General features: G+C 38.1%; 1 protein-coding gene across 2 annotated transcripts in view; it reads right to left on the bottom strand.

Moving 5' to 3' along the window:
• LARS2 (leucyl-tRNA synthetase 2, mitochondrial) overlaps positions 1–24,594 on the bottom strand; it is a 117,402-nt gene that overhangs the window by 29,276 nt on the left and 63,532 nt on the right. For both annotated transcript variants that reach the window (XM_054019628.1, XM_054019629.1), the window contains 9 exons: positions 20,437–20,541; positions 16,603–16,718; positions 15,400–15,683; positions 11,900–11,998; positions 8,423–8,560; positions 6,432–6,535; positions 5,167–5,349; positions 1,473–1,642; positions 916–993 (listed from right to left, as the gene is read on the bottom strand). In XM_054019628.1, the coding sequence (XP_053875603.1) occupies positions 916–993; positions 1,473–1,642; positions 5,167–5,349; positions 6,432–6,535; positions 8,423–8,560; positions 11,900–11,998; positions 15,400–15,683; positions 16,603–16,718; positions 20,437–20,541 (1,277 nt within the window). The remainder of the gene's footprint in view (positions 1–915; positions 994–1,472; positions 1,643–5,166; positions 5,350–6,431; positions 6,536–8,422; positions 8,561–11,899; positions 11,999–15,399; positions 15,684–16,602; positions 16,719–20,436; positions 20,542–24,594) is intronic.

Here is a 24,594-nt window from a genome sequence, read left to right as displayed (position 1 = left end):
TTTGCTATTTCAATACAGTATTTGCCTATGTCTTAGGGGGACTTGTGTTAAGTGTTGTAATTTAACCAACAACTGGCTTAGAATCACAAGTTAAAGTCTAATTACAATTAATTGCAATCAAAGATGAAAAATATCAATGTTTAATTTGACCTCTAATTTTGGTCACTGTAAAATTAAACAGAATTATTTCCTCAATCAAGTATAGCACAATAATAAAGGCAACAGTTATTATATTTGACCTATTACCACTTGGCTAATCTGCAGTACGATGGTTCAAATTAAGAGTGCCAAATTAAAGTTATTTTATTAAAAAAAAAGAGATTTTCCAGGCTTTCTTAATGTCAAAAGCTCTAGTGCTGAAAGTGATCGCAGAGGAATGCAAGGGATTTGTGATTTTGCCCGTCAGTAGTAACAATATTTCTTTTTTATTTATTGGAATGATTATAGTAACTAATTTCTTTAAAAAGACTAACTTCTAATTTAAAACAAAACTGAATGAAGAACTCAAAGGGGCTTCCCTTGAAATTATTGGACACAGATGTAAACAACAAAACAATCAGGTGGTTTAGATCCTTTCTATATATGTGTGTATGTATCTCTGCATAGGTCCACAAATGAATGGAAGATATTAAAATTAGTTTTAATTTAGTTAAAAAGTTTTAATGTTAGTCAAATTCCTCTTTAAGCTATTCATGGCAATATATAGTACACCTGATACTAGTGTGCACTTCATTTGAATTGATGTACAATGCAAGTTTATGGGGCCATAAAAGCAATAGTTGTAGTAATGGTAGTAATTATTTATAATATGATATAAGATAGACAAAGGCTATGCTCCTATTTTGGCTGTACAGTTGTATGTCCAGAGATTGAAAAAGAGGTTATTGCATAAGCTCTTTTAGATGTCATACTTACTGAGAGTAAGTTAGTGAGGCCCATCAGTCGAGAGATTGCAGCATTAAACAAGTAATCTTTTGTGAAGTAACTTGTTACCTAGTTATACAAAAAATGTTCACTTTCATTAGTTACTTACAATTTCCATATACTGAGCATTTTGCTTTTTAGAAAAAAAACAACATTAACAATCAGCTGCAAATTGCAATGTGCATACACATAGAATCATAGAACTGGAAGGGACCTCAAGAGGTCATTAGTCCAGTCCCCTGCACTTGTGACAGGACTAAGTATTACCTTTCTCTCAAAACAATATCACACACACATCCCATATGCAATCTGCGGAGGTGATATTCCTGTGATAAACTAAATTATGAAAAAACATGCTTATCCAGACCTCACTCTCCCCAGGCTTACGCAGAGAAAGTTTCCCAATTAAAATAGTTTATGATGGAATAATCTGAAGACACACTTTTTGACCTGCTAACACAAGAAGTCAGGCACACTGCTGGTGCATGATATAACAACACTAGTAATCTATCTAGTCATTTTCAAAATAGTTAAGAGTTCCTTTTAACCTCAGAGACCACAAGGTTCTTCTGCTCCCAGATCTTTTTGGCTTCAGCCTTCTCCTTCTCGTTCAACAGCTGAGGATTGGGCACAGTGCTGGAAGTCCTGGCTTCTATAAATTTGGTTGCTAGGGTCCAAAGGCGTGACTGCCATCTTCGTACACCAGGGACAGCATCAGCTGAGTTTAATGACAGATTTCAGAAAGAGGGAGACTTGAGTTGTAATGAATGAAGCCAACACATCAAAAAGAAACAGAAAAAAAATTGTACCACAGAGTTCCATACCATTGAACGTTGAAGGGGAAATTACATGTTGCAAGAAAAACCTCAGTGTAATTGAAAATACATTTAAAAAATTGTTAGGTTGCTTTAATGAAGACAAATGAACACTACTGAAAATCAAGAATATTTTCTAAGTAGCAGTTCAATGTATTATCCTAACTGTATAATACAATCCACTATCAAGCTAATGTCCTGCCAACTACTCAGGAAAACAGGCTTTTTTTATATGCTTTTATTTGCAAGAAAGATGGGACAAACTCCTGAATGGAGATGGTTCTTTTAAACTTTCTTCTATAGTGATGACAGAAATTACATATAGATACTGACATATCAATATATAGTGTCTGCCACGGTAATGAAAGACAAAGGGCCAGATTACTTGGGATCATCTATTTAGCACCCAGCTCAGTTTGGGGAGCAGGGACTGCAAAGGGTGGCTATAAGCCACCTATATGTCCTCCCTAATCCTTGGGGTCACCAGTCCAGACTCTTAAATTGTCCCAGCCTCTGAGGCTGCTCCTCTAGCTGGGGACAGTTTGAGTACAACAGTGCTCAGGCCACACGTCTATACTTGAGAGCAGTGGAGGGGAGGAGGGAAGTGGTGAGGGATGAGTGGGTGGCATAAGAGCTGCTACACCACCTGGGAATTCCCCATCCTGAGATGATCCCCAAATGTCTGGTTACAATAGATTTAAGGCTTTTTTACATCACTGGAAAAGTGTAAAGCAGCTTTAATGAGGCCAAATATCTGACCCAGTGTTATTACATAATATTGCAGAGTTTCTTGCCAAAAATAAGTCAATGCTATGTTTACCAGTGTGGCTCCTTCAGAATGAATGTACATTATTTTGTTACTGTAAGGAGAAGACGGGCCTTAGGCAGTGTTTACAGAAGGCTTATTACACTGTTTTCATTATCTTGTTAACTGTTTCTTTACTGTTTTTCCAATATTCCCTTAACAAGAGGTGACTCTCAAAAAATATCTTTCTTTACACTACTCTGTATTTGACAAGAAACCTGTCTGAATGGCAAAATGCTTTTCTCCTAGCATTGTATAAGATATCTGTGCTTGTACGTATGAAAGAATGTGTGCGTATAATATAACCATCAAACTGTAATAATACTTTGCAAAATAACACCTTTTATCCAAGGACTGCATAGCACTTACAAAAAGGGGATAAAGTTTCATTATTCTCATTTTCAAGAAGGGGAAACAACAGCAAAAAGGCTGTGTAACACAGGATGACTCACTTAGAGCCTGATTTCAATAAGATTACTTACAGAGTAAGGCACTACTAAATGTTAGCAAGGGCAGGAGAATCCACGAGAGGCGGGAATAGAACCTACTGACTCTCAGTCTTGTGCTTTCAGGAAAGGATCGTGATAGGAATCTAACACAAAAAATGTTATCAACTCTACCCCCAAAAGTTTGTTGTTAGAAATGTGGTAGTTTGGTACATAGCGAATAAAAAAGGTAGTGATACAGACTAGCCTGAACTGTAGTTGGTATAGGCTGCACTATAAGATGCTGATCAAACAAAGAACGAAGAGGTAGAACAAATCATTTAAAAACATTTATTTTTTAAAACAATGTAGTTAGATGTTTTATTGAAGTTCTGTGTGACAAGAAATGCATGCATTTTCCTGTGCACACCAAATATTATGAAGGCAGACAGAAAACAGAAATTAAAATTAAGATGGCATTGGGGCTGCACATTCATTTAGAAAAGGCAGAGCCCCATAAGCAAGTCATATTTAAGGGGTGAAACTAGACAGACACTTGTACATGTTTTGTGTGTTTGTAGGATCCATTATTTACCCTAGTTTAATCAATTATGTAACTCAACAGCATACAATCTAAGTGTCTTTATCAGCATCTTTCAAATGGTATTCAGAGCCCATTTAACAAGCTGTGTTGCATAAATGTCTACAATAAATAAAAGCAGCTTAAAGCTCCAAATGGATTCTCCCATCATGAAAACAAGAGAGACTGTATTAAAAAGGAGGAGGTGATCTAATTTTAAAATAGCTGCTTTCTAAGTCATTGGTAAGAAGAGAGATTCAGAGACTGGGGTAAGAAATTATTACCAAAGGAGCTATTTTTTACATACACCTGATCTTAGCTTTTAAGAGGTTTGTAAGGGAAGAAGGGAGAGAGGTGCTTCCTAAACAAGTCTGTAGCCTAATTAACACTGTCTTGCAAAATTAGCTTCTTAAAGATAATTTTCTCAATTTACAAAGTGGACATGTAGTCCAATTCTGTGGTATCACTATTTTCATAAACTACAAAGATCATAGTTCAAATAAGCTAAAACAGAAGGAAAAGACTTATAAAAGGTTGCTTAGTTTTTTTCTCTCTGCTTCCATTTCCCTCAGTGTACAGGATGTCTTCATAATAATGGAACATTTCTGCAGGCTTTTTTCTGCCTAAGACTAATATTCTAGTGTGCAGCGAAGATGCCATATTGCAGATCCTTGCTTTCAACAGCCTTACAGAGATGTATGTATGCAGTGGTGTTGCAGCTGTGTCTGTCAGAGGATATTAGAGACACATCATCCTTAATATTGCTTCAGATCCTATGCCGTAGCCTCATGTTGGAACACCCTTTATAGAAAAGATTGTTCAGTTCTGTAGAAACCTTCCCAATGTAAAACATTCTTTTCAATATGAAGCCTGGAACAGAATGACCTAATCTAATTTTTGATTATATGTGAAAGTCTGAAGAACCCATTGTCAGAAATTAATGACTCCTAGAAAGGTCAATCAGATGGTCATATTTACCTGCTCCCATAACAGAAGAACAATTAGTGAAACTGAAGGCAACATATGTAAAGATGATTAAAAGGAATACTTTTTCAAAACATGACAAATAAGGTGCCACAGGACTCTGTCACTTTTTACAGATCCAGACAAACACGGCTACCCCTCTGATACTTTTCAAAAAATGGCATCATTAACTTGTGGAACTCACTGCTACCAAATATTGAAGCCAGTAGCTTACCGGAATTCAGAAAAGGATTAGACATTTCTATAGATATTGAGAACATCTATAATTATATGAGGTAGGATAATATTTTTGAGAAGTAATATAAACCCTCATGCTTTAGGAATTAAGCCAACCACTAACCAAGGGAAGACTGCAATGTCCTCTGAAGCATCTGGTACTGATCACTCTCAGAGAATGTGACCCAGCATATGAGATCAGAGGTCCACTTTTGTTTCTATTATTAATGTTAAATACATACATAACTAACAAAAGTATCTTTGATCCCAACAAAGGTCCCGTTTTAGAAAGACAGCCAGTGTAATCTTCTCATTACATCAGCTGTTCACATTCAATTCTCCAAATCACAAACAACAAACTGTATTTCAAACAGAAATAAACCAAGAGGAGGAAAGAATCAAAACAACTTGACTTACTTTTTGCATCCCACAAGATGTCTTGTTCTGGAGGCGCGGCAAACAGTATGTACAGTCGCATAGTGTCTATGCCATACTGCTCTACTAATTCCTCAGGATCTATCCCATTATGCTTGGATTTACTCATTTTTTCCCATGTAACCTGAAGTTTCTCTTTGGTTTTTATGTGAACTGGTTCAGTCCCTAAATATATAGAACATATACAATAATAACTAATTTGGTTCTACAAACATCTGGAGCAGCAAAACTTAATACTAGGTTATTTCTAATCCCTTCTCTGATGGCCTCATATAATTGAAAGAGAAAAAAACAATTCTGAGAATAAGACAAAAAACTTTTTTACTTTCATATCTTTACTGAAGTAATATTATAATGTTTCCATCACGCAGGGGAGAAAATGTCTTTCTTCCATTTTATAAAGCTAAATCCAGTGCTCGTGCAAGCTAAATCTATTGCATTAGGATTTTTGCATTAGTGTAGCTATCTCAATGCAAACCTCCTGCGTAGATGTGCTGTACTGGTGTGTACTTCCACTGGAGCAAATTTACCTTGATTCCATCTTTGGATGTTTATAGACAGCAAGTTTGCAGGTTTCAGCTAGAGTAAATCACATCAGTGCAAGCACCGCTTTACAATGTATCCATCTACATGGGGAGTTTGCACTGGTGTAGAGCTACACCAGTGCAGATTTCCTTACTGCACACAAACTCTGCCTTTTATACAAGGTACAAGTATAGCACAGGCAGTAGCAAACATATGTTTTCTTAAACTGCTCTGCAAGGATCGCATGTAAGCATTGGAGAGAAGTTCATTCTATGCCCATTCTATCTAGATCTTATCTGTTCAGATTGCCAACAATGGTGTTGACTGTGCTAATGGTTTTGTAATGTGAACATCAGTCTACTAGGAATGGAATTGAGACCACCAACTCCTTTCACATGGGCTAGTGAATGGCCTCCATAAGATACTCACTTTTAGTCATTTTTGGACATAGAATAGGCTTAAGTAAAAACAAATATAGCAGAAATATTGTGTTTGGTAATGGTTACAGGCAATTGGAGTAGTATTTTCTCTGTATGTGGATTCAGCATTAAGCATACGAGTCCAGAACACACACAAAAGTCAATCTCCGGTTTAATGATTACAAGAATTCACTCCTCACTGATGAATTTTCCATGCACTATGACTTGTACATCCTTTTTCACTGAACTAGCCCTTGACTTTTCTGGATGCACCTGTGCTGGTCATCCCATACGGTCTCTTACCAGTGAGATCAATTTCCTCTCTCTTCAGATATTGGCTTGTTGTTGTTAGTTTATATGTCTGACTCTTGATAAGACCTTGAACCAAGAGTTTATAAAAAGGCTCCCTGAGGATGAAAGGAAAAGGAAACCCGTCTGTTGAAAATAGCTGTCAAAAGCACATTTTACAGTAAGCTTTAGAGGCTGAACTCAATTAGACAATTATTTAATGAAAGAAGAATGTCACACTGACAACTGAAATAGCTGTCACCTGCAAAAATCAAAGGATATTTTAAAGAGAAAATTTAATGGGGGAGAAAAATATTTATGAAAAAAGCAATCTGACCAGTCACTTTCTGCATCCGTCTTTCTGTCACTCAAATATTCACGTTTGAACAAATGTCTTTTCTTTTACAAACCTAGGTCCTCCTTCTGAGTGTTCCCACAGCACAGGAACACTGGAGTTGCAATAGTGGATCAGAGTCCAGTGTCCTATTTCTGGCAGTCACCAGCACCAGTCAACTCAGAGGAAGGTACAAGAATCCCACAGTAGGCAGATGTGGGATAAGGGTAAACTGTCTACATGTTAGTTACATAACCCCTACTATTAACCTTGGTTTTGACAACTACCTAATTTAACAGAGGAACACTTGGAGTGTCTTTATGAGCACCTTCCAAATGGTACTTCATAACCTACCTGACAAACTCAATTGCTTACATTGCCTACAATAAATTAAAGGCACTTAAAGATGCAAAAACTGCAACTGGATCATAAGAACAAGAGAACATCTTAAAAAAGAAGTGATCCAATCCTAAAATAATTGTTTTCCAAGGTAATCATAAGATGAGAGTTCATAAATTGAGTCTTTGCTCCTTATTTCAGGAGAGCAAGCCCTCCCAGACCATTAATTAAAACAGTTAAAAAAATGACAAAAAGGTGAAAAATAAAACAATTAATTTTCTCCCCCAATACATATGCCTTTCTCTTGAATTTAAATAACTACCATATTTTACCAAATATGGGAACGTTAACTAAATAATCAGAGCATCAAAAACTGGGTAAATGTCCCAACTGGAGGTAATTTTTCAGGGAACGCTTGTCTTTTCATGACACAGCGTTAGTTCAGGTCAGATGCCATGTTGATAAAAGTTAAATGTAGGAATGTGCATTTCCAATTTCTGTTTACAGGGAGAGAGGTTCAAAGATGCAGTACAAAATACTTTACCATATACGGGGAAAAAGAAAAAAAGGAAACATATTTGATTCAAGTGGGAGAGTACAGAAGGATGGAGACATGCCCAAAATCAGAAATGCTCAGCCTGTGAAAAGATCTGGGGGAGAAGGCAATGCTTAGAAACAAATAGCAAATCAGTACTGAATTTCTTCTGTTGCTCAAAAGGGTTTCACCCTAGGAACAATGCTGGGATGACTCCATCTGCTGGTTAAAGGAAATACAATTTAAAATTGCTATCAGGTAAAAATAGTTGCTTTGATTTTAAAAAAAAACATTTCCAAAGGATTTAGGCAGAATACTACATTATCAGGATCTATTTTATACATTTAGCCCCAATCCTAAGACTTATGCAAGTGCTTAACTCTCCACAATTAATAGTTACATTTAAATTAATGAGACTACTCACGGTGCATAAAGTTAAGCATGGTCAAATTAATGGCTCTACTCACAGTGCATAAAGTTAAACGTGTGTAATTCTCTGCAGGATGAGGGCCTAAGGTAAAATTTTACTACTTGTGCCCTGAGCCAGTAAATATTCACAAGACATATGTACACAAACAACAAATGCAATACAGACTGTAAGAAACTGATCATTTAGCTAAACTTGACGAGGAAGAAAATTCAGGCTCAGAGAATGAAATGAAAAATATACCATTGAAAATAATATTGGTACGTCTGCTTCTTCTAGCTCTATAAAATTTCATTCATGCCTGTGGATGCCAGATGCAGTCTGAGACTGATGCTTGAATTATTTTTCATAAAAAATCAAATAATACTTACTTGTGTTTGGTCATCTTTTGATCATAGCAAAAATGGCTCAAGAATCTAGCATAGTATAAATGCATAACTGCATGCTCCTTTCCCCCAATGTACAAATCCACAGGCATCCAGTAGTCGGCCAAGGCTTTATTAAAAGGCCTAAAACACAAAGCAACAGAAAGCATACATTAAGTATAAAGCAAAAGGAAAAAACAGCTTTACTGGAACACCTCCAATAAGACTTGTCTGGAAATAGATGTTCACAGTGAGCTGCATGTGCATCTTAAACTACATTCTATTAATTTTGCTAATGACTTAATTCCTTATTTTTAAAAAGCAATGTTTGACTTGGTTAAATTACAAAAATCTGTGTGAGAATTTTTAAAAGCTATAGAGAAAGATCCACTGGAATATAATTTACACATAATATCTTAGATGTATGGCTATCAGTTCACATGTACCCCCTAAAAACTAAAAAAATGCTATGGAAATATTTGCCTGATTTCTATGGAACTTTCATAACTGGGTTGTGGTTATCTGTTCTAGCCTTTTGTGGTTACAAATTGATATTTTGTGGGGGAAAATATATAAAATATATATATATGGCTATATATTATTCTCCAAAATATACAACAATAAACCAATTTTAAAAATATTGGAATGATTTCATTTATTTATTTAAAATTGAAGGTTTGTGTTGCCACCATTAGAGGGCAGCATGACATTTATTATAGTGTTTAAAAAGCATATTCGGAATATTCATTTGGGGCATCATAAACAAACTTTAAAGATACTGTTTTGGTTTACACCACTTCAAGTAACTATGTCTCCTCAAGGCATGTTTTATAGCCCCACTCTTTAGTAAATGTACCTATTGGACTACCTCAGCTTGTATCAGAACTGTGATTTTATTTTGTTATACATTAGTTATGCTTCCTTAATTAGAGATGAGCCTGGAATAAAACCCTTGATCAGGACTTCACATGTCCATAATGTAGAGGGAGGGATAGCTCAGTGGTTTGAGCATTGGCCTGCTAAACCCAGGGTTTGAGTTCAATCCTTGAGGGGGCCACTTAGGGATCTGGGGCAAAATCAGTACTTGGTTCTGCTAGTGAAGGCAGGGGGCTGGACTCAATGACCTTTCAGGGTCCCTTCCAGTTCTAAGAGATATAATAGATTATGGAGATATACCTATCTATAACTAGTCACAAATCCAAATCTCAACACTGTTGTACATAAAGTTTCAAAATGCAGATCTGAGCTTTTCTTAAGTTCATTGTGTCCAGATTTGGTGTTTGGAGTTTGACCCATAAAAATAAGGGCTTGTCTATATGTTGTTTAACTGGGGCCTTATCTAAACTACAAATGTGTTGGGTGTACAGTTATATCAGCATAGCCCCCTGGTGTAGATGTAGCAGATGCCAACAGAAGGAGGTTTTCTGTTGGCATAGTAACACCACCTCCTGGAATGATATTCGCTCTGCTGACAGAAACACTCTACTGTTGGCACAGCTGCATCTACACTGGGGTTTTTGTCACATCATAGCTACATTGGCTAGGGTGGTATTTTTTTTCACACCTCTGACTGACACAGCTATGCTGATAAAACTTTGTATAGCATAGACCTGGTCTAAAGGTATGATTTTAACTGATTTAGTTAAACCTGTGCAAAATGTTATGTGGGCACTCTTATTTCAGTAGAAATCAAGCTTATTTCGATGTAATTCACGTCCATTAAGAACATGTTTAAGCTGATGAGAAATGAGTGTGTCTACACAGGGGTTTGCACTTGTTTAACTAAACCAGTAAAAGTTCATGTGTAGTTTGAGCTTAGTTTGAGCAATGAATCCTGTACAGAATGTTGTTTTGGGTCCAGTTCTATTTAAAATATGTTATTTCTATAATTTAATTAATTTATTCCAAAGATGTTACTTAATGGTATATCAATACACACCCAGACTGTGCTCAGGGCACAAGCACCACCTGTAGCAGAAAGACAAGTAGGACCAATAAATGGAATCCTCTCCATATCCCCCAAGTCTTTATAACCAAAACTCTTCATCAACTCCTTTTCCTCCCCCACCAAGAGAAGCAAGTGGATGTCTTAATATCTCATGTCAGATAAAAAGCAGCTAACCAAAACAAACATGTAAATAGTTTTAATGATTGAGTTTGTCTTAAAAAAAGACCCACTGACCAGGATCTTTTTTTTTTTTTTTTAAATAAAGTAGACAAGAATTTTCAACAAAAATGTCTCTCTCTCCCACCCAATGGAGGTCAGATTCTAAATCAGAAACCTTGGCATCTAAAACAAGACAGATTCCAACAGCCGGGTTTGCCTATCATAGGATCATCACATAGTACAATTCGCTGGACACACTGAAGCCATTCTATCAGACACTTTCCCTATATATCTGTGTGAAGACTTAGTAACCCAAACAGTGATACTTCTTATCTAATTTATGGCTAGCCTTTTGCCTACAGAACGGCTCATAAAATATTCAAGAGACAGTAATCATAGGCTGTCTGTCCAGCAACTGCAGACAGCAATCTAATCTGGACAGTGTATAGAAAATACATTTTGGACTGTTGAGTCAGCCTTTGTTCAGCCTGCTTTAATGCTGCATTTGACACAACCTCCAGGGCACAATCAGCTTTGCTAGTACGATAGAAGATGGAGTAAGTAAACAGATAAATAACTTTGTCTATCTCTCACACTGCCCTATTTTATGGTCACAAATGCATAGCATATCTAGAGTTTCCTTTTGTAATACTGTATTTAACTGAAATAGTAAGATGGCAATAGGCCACTATGATGATACTTTATTTTAGCTCTGGACCTAAATTAGCATGACTCTGGCTAGCATAGATTGGTGGTTTTCTTAATTTTGGTCTCTGGGGGAAATTGCTTGATTTCTCACTTCTTTCCTTCTCCGTCAGCTCTTGCCAGCTGGATGCGTTGCTATAAATCCCAGAAGAAGCCAGTTAGCTATATTCTTAGATAGTGGCAGAATGTAAGCACACCAGCAACAACAAAGAGAAAATTAAAGACTTTGTCCACATTACAGAAGTTACACAGGCTGCTTCTGCCTTAGTTGACGGAAAAGCACCTGACATCCACACACATAAGAGACTTGGTCTACTGCTGGAGAAGAAGTAATCAGCTTAAGGAGTAAAAGCTGTGGATCACCAGGTGAGTGTGTAGTCTCAGCCCTTTCATGTCCCATAGGGGAGTTATAGCCTTATTCCATAGTACAGAACAGTTCCCAAGGCTACTCTAACTTGAGTAGGGCCAATCAGCATGCAGAGAATCAGGAACTCATAAAGGGGTTCCCAGACAACCTCCCATCCTGCTGCACCCAGCAGACAGTAGAACTACCAGAGTATCTGGCTGCTTGTTTTTTCTTTTCTTTCTACTCCTGCTATGTAAAACAGGTCCAGGTTACATGAACACCCATATGACCATGGGCCTGCCTGCAAGCTGCCTGGATGCCTTACCTATCAGAGTTATGAGGATCAGTGTATCTCAGGTAATACCAAGATGAATCAACAAATGTATCCATGGTGTCTGTTTCCCTCTTTGCAGGTCCTTTGCACCTGGGGAATAGAAAAATTTTCAGCACTCCTAGATGAAAAATAAAAAATCACATGCTGATTTTTTTCACATCTTGAAGTTAATAAAACAAATGCTATGAAAGCCCAAGAGAAAGGAAAAAGTATTTTGCCATTAAATAGAAGGATAGAAAGATACTCAAAAACCAGTACATTCTTCCGGTACTATCATTTATGACCACTTCCAGTAGAAAGAGTAGGGTAGGCTGCATTTCACTGGTTCTGGTTTTATAAAATGGTCTGTTTTTCCTGATTAGTTGGGATTCCACTTATTTGCAGGAAAAACAAATTTAGTTTAATTCCAGTTTTCACTGAGAAGGATCAAATCTTTCCCAGTCATTGTAATATTTTAATTCATGATTACTGCTAGAACAAATCAATATTTGCTAGGTATTATATTGAAGGTAAAGACTAAAACAGATTCAAAATGAGAAGTTAAAAGCTGGAATAGTTTTTCCTTCCCCCATGAATAGAAATAGTTTGCTCATGGAAACAAACACCAGGAGGAAACTTTTTTAAAACTAGGTTTGCATTTATTGCAACTACTCAGTATTTAAGTACGTATATCTGCTAAAATAATGATAAATTTATAATACAAATGAAATTTTGCAACCTGCTGCAAACCTATGTGCACTATATATTACACAAAGAATGTCAACTGGCTGTTTAACACCTACAAAATCGTAACTCTAATCTGTTACTGTGCTTGGAAGCTTCAGCTAGTAAACCATAGAGAGCATATTAAACAAGCTCTTCAACAGCAACATTGGCTTCCTAGTCACTGCTGGGTGTGGTGAGTCTTTGGTCTATAAAGCCTTTATATGACTTGGGTCCTGGCTACCTAAGACACCACCTCTCTCTCTGCGTATTTGCTACAGAATTTCCAGTCGTCTGAGGCATGTGAGATGCATGTATTTAGTGGTAAGTATCAGAGGACTTATGTCTGAGTGTGATTAGTGGAAAGCCTTTCCTTTCCTTTCTCAGATGACTTAAACCAAGTTTGCTACCCTGAAATGCATGGTGCAAGGCAGGGGGTTGGACTGCTGTGATGTCAGGTTAGCAGCCCAGAATTTTTACTTGGTAACTGCTATCTCATGCTCCAGAATCTAAACTTCCATTAAAGAAAGTCTCTAGCCTTTACAACTGTGGAGTTAACCTTCAAAATGTGAACCAAATGTGAGTTAATACAGTCACATCTGCCTGAGTTTGCAAACAGTCTGAAACATTCATCTCAATAGGATGCTAATTCTGAAACCAATGATAATTCAGTGTCTTAACTGAGCAAAACAAATAAGACAGGAGAGAGGCAATTACATTAATATCTGCATAATTCACCCTGAGTGGTGCCTCATTCTGGCAACATAGTAGATGAGCTTGGATTGCAGGCATAGCTTAGGGAAGTACCACTACTTATTTTCTCTACAGTCTGATCTATGTGCAAGGCCCATCTCTTAACAAGCTTTTACTTGTAGCTGGATAACTGCAGTGGAGGCATCTTGTTTCTAGTTGACTTTTTAGTTTAAAGAATTAATTATATTAAATACTGTACATGTGCTCAGAGACTAGGATAATATGTTTATTACAAAATAAATAAATATTGTATTATACTATAACAGAATTGTCTCAGCCTATCAACTTCTGGGATACTTAACATAGCAGTTATGCAATTCCCTGCATCCTAGCTGGCTATGGCTCAATAACTAGGTAAATTCATGGACAGGTCACCCAATGGTTATTAGCCAAGATGGTCAGGGACACAACCCCATGCTCTGGGTGTCCCTAAACCTCTGGTGTACAGAAGCTGGGACTGGATGACAGGAGATGGATCACTTGGTAAGTTTACCCTGTTCTATTCATTCCTCTGAAGCATTTGACTATCAGAAGACAGGATACTGGGCTAGATAGACCATTGGTCTGACCCAGTTTGACCTTCTTATGTTTTTAACATAGTGACAGCATGCAAGCCACTATACTCCGGCTACTGATAGCCTATAGCTAGCCATGCAGACGGCAGACATTTGCCTATTCACTGAATGATTTTTAACTACTGTGAAGTCATTATGCACATCCTTCCACTCATGACTGGTTACAGCTTCAGAACTCCACATCTGTATGTCCACAACCACAGTCACCTCAGCTTCCCATCTCTATTCATCCTGTTAATCCACCTAATCCCAGCTATTAAATACTGCATGTAGATGGAGTATATAGTCTAGAGGAGATCAGAACTAGTGTTCCCTCTTCACAACAAAGGCATTTCAACATTTATATGTTGTCAGTGGGAAGCCTGGAGTGCGGGCAACAAAGATTTCAGTAGGAGTCAAGGATTTCAGACTAGAAGACATTGCTGAGAGCATTACTTCAATATTACAATTCATTTAGTCAGACTGCCTTGAAATACCCGTACTCCTTAACAAGTTACTGTGCAGTGTTTAAAAAAGCCTACCTGAAATGACATTTTCTTTGCAGAAATATGCAGATGTATGTCTTTCCTTTACTTAAAATGTATATCATCATCAAGTCAAACACGTTTCCAGTGAGCCACAGAACTGCCCTGTGTAAGCCGCTTAATTACAAATGAGAATCACGCTAATACGCTAACCTTCCAAAGTAACAGATTTACAGTTTCTGTGTTATGAAGAGTGAGAGCCTTAAGGTCACTTTATGTCCCTGGTTCTCCTGCATGGCAGCCTGACAATGCCTTGCTCGCTGGGCCAGCTCTGCTGACAGCAGGGTTTCACTATATGCCTGGAAAGGAAAGGGTTTCTATCAGGGATTCCTCGGGTTCTCTTCCCTCCACCTGCAGAAGGTGAGCACAAACTCCAATGTACCCAACACTCAACCAGCTCTGGAGACATCTTTTCTCTAATGAATTTGTATCTTTCTAAATCTGAACTACATGCTTCTTCTTAAAGAGCTGGTAAACAAACTGTATGATCAAAATCTGAATCATACACCTATTAACTCCTTCAACTTGAATTATTTGCTGCCGTGTAAAATGCACCAGGCATGTAAATCTTTATAAAAGATTCTACTGCAGTAGCACCATCTTATCTCTGTTGTTGGACTTATTAATTAATTGATCAATATGTTAGTTTCCTTAACAAAAGTAAATAAAACAACTCAATATACACTACAACCTTTGCTTTAACTCTGCTGTTGAAAGAGGAAAAAAAATCTTGCAATAGATGAAGTAAGCAGTAGTATAAAGAACTGGAGAAAGAACTATTTTATTTTTCTCATTTTCTTTCCTCTAACTTAAAAACACTGAGCTTTTCCTCCACTAGGTATTTATCAAGAAAAAGAGCTTGTATTAAGAAACAGTAAGAGGCCATATTATGGCAAGAAGAATTATAGCAAGTGGACAGTATATAACATTTGCTCACCTTGGACATGAACAGTTTATCCACTCTGGGACAGTTTCTAGAGGGGAGGCTCCCTTTCCTGTAAAGGTGGTTATATTGGGCAACTCCACAGGTAAGTCCTCATAAGGCACAGGGACTGTGCCACAGGTCTGGCAGTGGATTATGGGAATAGGTGTTCCCCAGTACCGCTGTCGAGATATTAACCAATCTCTTAACTTGTCACTTGTTAGGTTTCCACCTACTCCTTTATTTTTGGCCTGCTGAGTTAGGGCTTTTAAAGCTTCCTGCCTAGTCATGCCTGTGAACTGATAAAAAGAAAGACAGACATTTGATATATGCTACTATTGACAATGCTGTAGTAGCCCCATTATGTTGTTTTTCATATGCATAGTACACAAACCCAACATTCAAACTCTGATGGGACAGAGGTTCCAAGCATTTTTGAGGTTCCCCATTTTTTTCTCCTGGTTTACACCCATCCACCTTCCAGGCTTCCACATGTCAATCACCAACCTTCTGGTCACCCTTGAAAGCCTATCAGGGTCACTCCCTTGATGGGCTGAATGGGTCATTGCTGAGGAAGGGCCTGTTTAGCACTCCTGGCCTCTGTTGGCCAGATATCTGCAGTTAAGGTGGACTCTCCTTACTGCAAGGCATCCGGTATATTAGTACTCCAAGGCAGACATTGCAAGAGTATGGGTGGTAAATCAGACCTTCCCTCACATATTCATTCTGGGTGGTTTTATACTTCACTTCTTCATATATTTTAAACATTCAATATCCCTCCCAAGTTAGACAGACACAAAACCTGTCTCCTATTGAACAACAATCCCCCCTTCCTCAGATTAATATGTGCAGACCCTCAAGAACTCTTCAGTGTTAGTTTAGGGTTACATCCTTACACAGCCATGAAGCTATCAAATGGCCTGTAATAACATTTCCAGTGAATACAACCAAGGGGACTAATATATTAACATTTAACCTGAAAGAAGAACAAATGTGTAAATGAAGAACAGGAAAAAACATCAAGCCATTTTCATGATGGAATTTATTATTCCTTCTCTACTGTAAAATTTAGACTATTATAGCATTTTTCGTCTTTCAGGTATGTTAAATTTTGAAGACTAAGCCTCGAAAACAAAATATTTGGCATTTTCCAGGTAGTGGGTTTTAGTATGCACTATCACTGTACTTTAGAAAGAAACGCAGTACAAGTGCACCAACCTCTCCAGAGTTGACAAGGGTCTCCAAACCATCTGGTAGTGTTTCAATGACTTCAGAGAAAGAGAGACCCAGATTCTGAGCAACAGCAGCATCTTCTGGATTAGTACTAGGAATTCCTAGCCATGGAAGGGGAAAAAAGTCAGTTCCATAATTGGCTAACATGGCTGCTCCTCATCATTTTTTTGAGGAAAATATTTTCATCTATTGGCACTTACTTACTTCTTTCCAACGGCTTTAAAAAGATATTGGTAAGTAAAATTTTGCCAAAATTTCACAAAATTGATAAAAACAAGCTTGTGAAATTTCAGTGACAACCTTTCTAAACAAAACATTCTCTTATAGTGTTTACAACCCAAAAATCATTATTACTGTGCTAACTCAGGAGAACCTGAAAATGATTGGGTCTGAAATTGACTAAAAATAAAACTGAAATTGACTAATCTGTTTTCATTTACCAAATTGAGAGAAATGCAAAAGCTAAGCAAGTAGCATAAATACATAGTAAGTTGTTTTAAAATAACTGAAGGTGTTATAAAAAACAAAGGTAAGGTTTTTTTAAAAAAGAAAATGACTTAACTTGACAATGTCCTTCAACACTGCTGCCCCTTCTTTTTAAAATCTCATCCTTTGCTATCAGAAAGTCATCTCCAGTAATTCCAATTCAAAGTAATGTCAACCTTCCATTCAGAATAAAGCTAGAGAAAGCATTTCTTACTATTGCCAGAATAAGCCATTCTGTCAGAATAGTTAAGGCCACCGATGACACCTTTTCCCACTGTGCCTTATTACCTGGGACATTCACACGTTTTGAATACAAGTCTTTTCTAACCCACACAGAATTCTTTTTATTGCTGCAACTTATCAATATCAAAAAGTGATGTATTATTTTAAAATAACCCTTGTTCACAATGTTACCGCCTGACAGCTGCAATCTGTTCAGCAGCTGTTGTGTTTCACCTACAAGGACTGCATTCTGGTCGTTAGCTAAGAAATCCCCATTTTTAGTATACATATTTAAATTAAAATATTAATTATATGTTGTTTGACATACTATATAACATAGTGATGTATATCCTTCTATGTTAGTTTGTTTTCATTTTGGGGGGGTCAATTGTTCTATTTTTTTAAATAAGTCTGAATTACTAGGTTGGCCTCCATCAGCCAGAACAGCAGATATATTGACCAACCCAAATGTCAGGTTAGCTTTTTTCCTTCCTATTTTTGGAAACAACTGTTGATATTATAGATCTAGAGGCTCTCAAAAAATGATCTAAAAAAACCAACCACCTTAGAATTATCGTAATACAAACTTGAATTAAAAAATAACATACACCTTTACTCAGCCACGGAACTGCCCATTATGTTAAATATTTCAACTGTGTCGATATGTGAAAATACATAAGCAGATAACTAATGCAAAACAAAAGAACAAACAAAAAAGAAACCAAAATGTGGAATCACTATGCAACTCCACAGCAGAAGCTCCCTATTGCCATTCTTAAACCCCTATTAAAGCATGGTATATCGGTATCTTACTAAGTCAAAGAACCCCCTGCAATCCACCACAGGTGGTTTTACCATATGCTGCACAAATAGAGAAAAGCAGCTCCCACAGTTTAGTCTATTTTTCTTTAGAGAAGATGATGATGCCACTGTCCTATATCAAAACTCAACAGTTGGCATCCAGCATTTCCTGGGAAGATCTGGGAGGTATCCAGCATACATAAGACCAAAGTACACACCAGTGAACAAAATAAAGGCCTGTCATGAAAAGTAATATTAGGGAACCTCAATTATTTGGCCTCTCCTATTCCAGAAATTGTTTTGATATTCTTTGGCTCCCAAAAATACAATGGCGTATTAGTTATTTACTCCTTGTTGATTAATGTGGAAGTACGTGACAAAAATGTTGAAAGGAACTGTATTATATCAAATCATCACTAGGAGTCAATAAAGAATATGACACATGGAAGTCATATTAATACTGATGGTATACCACACCCAAACTAATAAAGATGCAGTAAAATATCCTATCAATACTCATACAATATTTTAAAATTATTTTTTAATTGAATTTAGTTCTTATCAAAAGTTCCAGATTAACAGCCAGGAGCTTGACTTTCTTTATCTAAAGAAAATTTCAAGATAACCTATTCATTCAAAAATGTATGTTTGAAGCAATTTGTGTGTACAAAGCTACTCAATACATACACAAACAAGTATGTGCTAAAATTCTGAATGTGCAAATTTGGAGACTCTTTGAAAATCTGAACTCTTCCTAATAAAACAGTTAAGTTTGTTTAACATCTTGAAGAAGATGAATACCTTTAAAAAGTTACAAGGCTTTGTAACCCTGGCTGGCTTTGCAAAGGCTGAGAGAGGGACACCGAAAAGGAAGGCATTGATTGACTGAGTGAGAAAGACAGGGAAGATACAGGAGAAAGACAATACATGGAATCTTTAAGATTTTAAAAAACACTTTTTTGGACTAAGCCAAGTTAGGTTGTTGGTTTTTTTTTTTTTTTAATCTCTAAAAGAAATTGAAAAGATCTAAAACACACTTTGTTTTGTTCCCTTCTGTCTTCCCTCCTCAATGTCCTCCCCCACACCTGTTCATATGCATCTTCCTAACATGTGTTAAGCTTTTACAGCTCTTTAAAACTATCTAAAAAAAAAATTTGTGAAGGAAAATAAGACAAATAAGATGAAGGTAGAAACAACCTAAAAAATCTTCACTTTAACAGTTCACATCACTCACCTACATTTTACTGATTCTAAACTGGGCATAATAATACAGTCTATTATATGATTGGGCTAACGAGTTCCAACCCATGCTGTGAAACTCATAATATCACAGCTAGTAGGCTAGTCACATCACTTGATTTATTCAATCCATTTTTTCTAATAACTGTTAATAAAGAATTTCTAAGAAAATTCAGCAGCTTATGAGAACATAATGAACTTAAAAACTGATTAAACAAGAACCCACCAAGAGGAACTCTGTATTTTATTATTGATTTTTTGTTCAATCAGACCTAAATCACATTTGGGCTAATATTCCACATTTGCTACCCAGCCTGGTCCTGCCCTGTAGGGTAGCATACATAGGCTAATATTCCCCAGGACGTAAAAGCAGCTAGGTGCAAAGAAAGAAGCAGAAGAGAGTCTAGGAGAAGTAGCAAGGCAAGACAGGGCTGAGAGTCCTGGGGATGGTACATTCAGGTTCCCAGCTTTGAGATCATTGACCATGAACACACACAATTATTGTACATTCTGTATTATTTTATTGATATCAAACAAATACAAATAGATAAAGCCAAATTTGGATTGATCGTTTGAATCATTTATTGAAGTAAGGCAATTTTTAAGTTATCTTGTTTGGGGAGTTCTATTGTGTGTAGGCATAGCAAAACTATACTGCTATGAGTTTGATCTTTGGCAAATATTTTTTACGTCAAGCATTGATGCTGTTCTGTTTTGGTATGTGTGAGAAAGAGACACACTCATATTCACATGTCTCGTATTATAATTCTTAAGAGAAAATGTGGAGGTCTTCAACCTTGGGGTTTCACTACAGTCAGCTTTTAATTTTATTAATTTTTTATAATATTTTTCTCTTTCATTACAATATATTACCCTGTCTCTTTGTATTCAGACCTGTAACAAATTCTGCGTAGCTACCTTTCCTTTCCTTTCCCCTTAATTAAGAAGAATATTGCCTCTAAAGGCCCTAAGACAGCCATTATCTTCAAAGGTTTACAGCAGCAGTTCTGGTGCTCCAAAATGGTAACTGAAAAACTTCAATGTTACTCTTGTATTTTAAATGTCACTTACCTATTTTAGTATCAATATAGTTCTCAAAAGCTGATTTTGCAGAGATGACTATAGGAACCTCCTGTTTGGTAAGTAAGTTCACTGCTGTCACTGACGTAAGACAGTCTGCAAATACATGTAAAGATCACAATAATTAAAATATGACACCAACAGTGCTAAGAATCTCACTTATTAATATGAAAATTTCTGTGCTTTGCATCCTAATTTCTTATGCGGTAACCCACTGAATCAAAGTACTTTCTTTGTTTAAAGGGAGAGACTCAATTTAGAATCTAGTCAATTTCAAAATATGAATTTAAAGCTGTTAAAAGCTTCTGTAAGTCCCACTGCCAAATTTTGTGATTTAAAAAGCTGTTTTTCTGTTCCCTGATGGCATGTGAAAGATCCCCACAAATAAGAGACACTAACTCACTATATAGTAGAAACCGAGGAACAGACAATGTGCAAAGAACTGATAAATGTACAAAGTAAACCAAGTGAACCATTATTGTTCTCCAATTTCTTTCAGGGTTACTCATTTTAGAAATTACTTGAAACAATAGCTGGTACAACAATTTCAGACCAAAGCATTATTTTGGCTGACAATGCCCCTTTAAAATAGTAAATTCTAGGGCTGTCAATTAATCGCAGTTAACTCATGCTATTAATTAAAAAAAAAATCACGATTAATTGCACTTATAACAATAGAATACCAATTGAAATTTATTAAATATTTTTGAATGTTTTTCTACATTTTCAATATTAATTTCAATTACAACACAGAATACAAAGTGCACAGTGTTCACTTTATATTATTATTTTTGCTAATGGGGGAGATGGATAGCTCAGTGGTTTGAGCATTGGCTTGCTAAACCCAGGGTTGTGAGTTCAATCCTTGAGGGGACCATTTAGGGATCTGGGGCAAAAATCTGTCTGCAGATTGGTCCTGCTTTGAGCAGGGTGTTAGACTAGATGACCTCTTGAGGTGCCTTCCAACCCTGATATTCTATGATTACAAATATATGCACTGTAAAAATGATGAACCAAAAAAATAGTATTTTTTAATTCACCTTAGACAAGTACTGAAGTGCAATCTCTTTATTATGAAAGTGTAACTTACAAATGCAGATTTTTTTGGTTACATAACTGCACTCAAAAACAAAATAGTGTAAAACTTTAAAGCCTACAGGGGGTCACGAGGTTATTACATGGGGGGGTCGCAAGCTGTCAGCCTCCACCCCATATCCTGCTTCACCTCCAGCATTTATAACAGTGTTAAATTTTTTTAAAGTGTTTTTAATTTATAAGGGGGGGGGTCATACTCATAGGTTTGCTGTGTGAAAGGGGTCACCAATACGAAAGTTTGATAACCACTGCTCTAATGGAAGAGTGCGCCAGGCCCTGGTTCCTCAAATGGAGCAGGTAGTCCAGGACAGCCGGTATGGAAGAATGTGAGGGAGAGATGCCACATTCGGACCCCCAGCGGGAAAACCTCGTCTATTTGGCCAGCTAAGTCAGTCTAGTTGAGGGTTTCCTACTCTCCAGAAGGACCTGTTGGACTCCTTCGGAACAGGCCCACTCCTCTGGGTTCAGCCACACAGCATCCACACCAAGAGGTGGAGGGACTCGAGGTTGGGGTGTAGGAGCCAACCGTGCTCCCGTGACAGCAGGTCTGGTCGGTTGGGCAGGGGCCAGAGAGGGGCCGCTAACAAGTTCATGAGTGTGCCGAACCAATGCTGGCGAGGCCGCGCTGGGGTGATCACGAAAACCTGCACTTGGTCTCTCTTGATCTTTGCCAGGACCCGGCTGATGAGTGGAATTGGAGGGAACACGTACATCATGACCATGACAGGAGGAAGACATCGGAGAGGATCCCCTGCTCAGACCTTGCCAAGAGCAGAACGGATGGCACTTCCTGTTCTGTCTAGTGGCGAACAGGTCCACTTGGGGAGCTCCCCACCTCTGGAAGATCATGTAGGCTACCTCCGGGTGGAGCGACCACTTGTGGTGAGAGGAGAAATCCGCCAGCATATTCTTGACACCAGGAAGGTGACAAGCTTCCAGGTGGATTTCGTGGCTGATGCAGAAATGTCATAGACAGAGTGTCTCTTGACATAGGCCTGACAAGCGTGCTCTCCCTTGCTTGTTGATGTAGACCATCGAGGCTGTGTTGTCCATCAGGACTCATACCACCTTGCCCAACAGGTGGGGCAGGAAGACTCTGCACACCAGCTAGACTGCTTGGAGCTCTTTGATGTTTATGTGCAACTTCGCCTCCTCCAGGGACCACATCCCCATGTCTGGAGGTCGCCGAGATGCACACTACAGCCCAGGTCCGAGGCATCCAACACCAACTCGATGGAGTGAAGGGGGTTGTCGAACGGAATCTCCTCCAGGACTGTCCTGAGGTCAGTCCACCATCACAACGAGGTAAGAAACGCCTGAGGAAGGGTAACGATTTTTTCCAGGGGGGTCTCGGAACTGGGAATAGATCATCCCCAGCCATTGTTGCAGGGGCTGCATCCTGAGCCTGGCATGGCAGACCACGTAAGTGCACACTGCCACGTGACCCAGCAGGCACTGACAGACCCTGGTTGTAGTCAGAGGGAACGCGAAGACTTTCACAATGAGGTTCGCCAACACGTGGAACCTTTCCAGCGGCAGGAATGCTCTGGAGCAGGTCTAATCGAGGACTGCTCCGATGAACTCTATCCTTTGCACCGGCACTAACGTTGATTTTTGTCGTTTACCAGTAGGCCCAGGGATCGGCACGTGGCTTGAAGCACTGCGACATCCCTTTGACTTTAATGGGGCCAGGATGTTACTCCAGTTCCTCTATGTACACATATACACAAATATATAAGTAAATGGCACGAGTGCATAGCTATACTATAGTAGAGGTGTGTGGCACTCTACCTTAAAATAGCATCCTGGAACCCACATATTGACAACTGTGATATGATTAGGATATGTTTTGTACACAGTATGCCTTGTGAGGTATCATTTAAAAAGTCTCAATCCGCTGAACATTACTATCCTATTGGATTGTATGTACTATCATTGTATGTGAAGTGATGAAGTATTGCTATGTGTTTGTTACTGAAATATGGGGTAAGTAGAAAAAGCCCACAATTAGCTTTTCAGTGACAACAAAGAACAACTGATACGATAGATTTACACCAGGACCAGCCAGATATGTGTTGATGGCCCATCAATAAGAATCCACTGTCCCAGAGACTCCTCAGAGAGGGCATGTACCGAATGGGGGTTACGTAGCCCCCCACGTCACAAAGGCTGGTGCATGTCCACTTTCCTTTGACAAAGTGGTGAACTAATTGATGAGCTTGCACTGTTCAAGAGGAGGTCTTGAGCTGTATAAAACGGTACATTTCTGGGGTGCAAGTCTGGGGAAATTGGCTGGGGACTCTCTCTGTATAATTCATGAGCGGCTTACAGAGCATTCATACAACTTAGCTTGGTGTGTCCCTGTATGTTGTTGACTGAGTGAGCACAGCACCTGGAGGGGTTTTGCTGCTTGTCACTAGCACATTGTAAGACAGCCCAGGGAGGAGAATTAATGGGATACAGCGGTCCCACAGTCCAGATTGTACCCCAAGGGTGTGTCACAAGGTGTGTAACTGTTTCCATTTTAAAGGTTCTTTTCAATTGCTTATAACTTTCTCAAACTTTCATCATTCTGGCTGAAATTTTCTAGATTTGGTCTCACAGGAGGGTGAATTCCTATAGGCAACTTGAAGCAACAATGGTTCGACTATTTTTGTGTAGGAAGTGTGTAAAAAATACACTTTTGCCATTATCAAAAATAACACGTGATCTTTACTGCACAGCTTTTGCGCTCCAGTCATCTGGCATAGGAATATAAAAGTTGGCAAGGATGTAATCCCTAGGACGCAGCTGTGCCTTTCTCTGGGCCAATGAAAATCTGTTTTGATTTAGCTGAGTTATAAGAGCTTAACATGCATTTCTCACAGGCATAGTGGTTTTTAATCATACAACAGAATCCCTCTGATATGCCAGCTCCAGTTTCTCCTGGCTCCCATGGAAGAGGCTCGGGATAACCAATACCTTCCGGCCCCAGTTTCTTCTGATTCCATATGAAAAATATCAAGGTTGTAAAAATGAACCATTCAAGTCAGGAAGTACTTAACTCTGCTCCCT

The sequence above is a fragment of the Malaclemys terrapin genome, chromosome 2, assembly GCF_027887155.1.
Source record: "Malaclemys terrapin pileata isolate rMalTer1 chromosome 2, rMalTer1.hap1, whole genome shotgun sequence".
NCBI lineage: Eukaryota > Metazoa > Chordata > Testudines > Emydidae > Malaclemys > Malaclemys terrapin.
The sequence above is the reverse complement of the archived record's forward strand: the minus strand, read 5'-3'. Positions and strand labels throughout refer to the sequence as shown.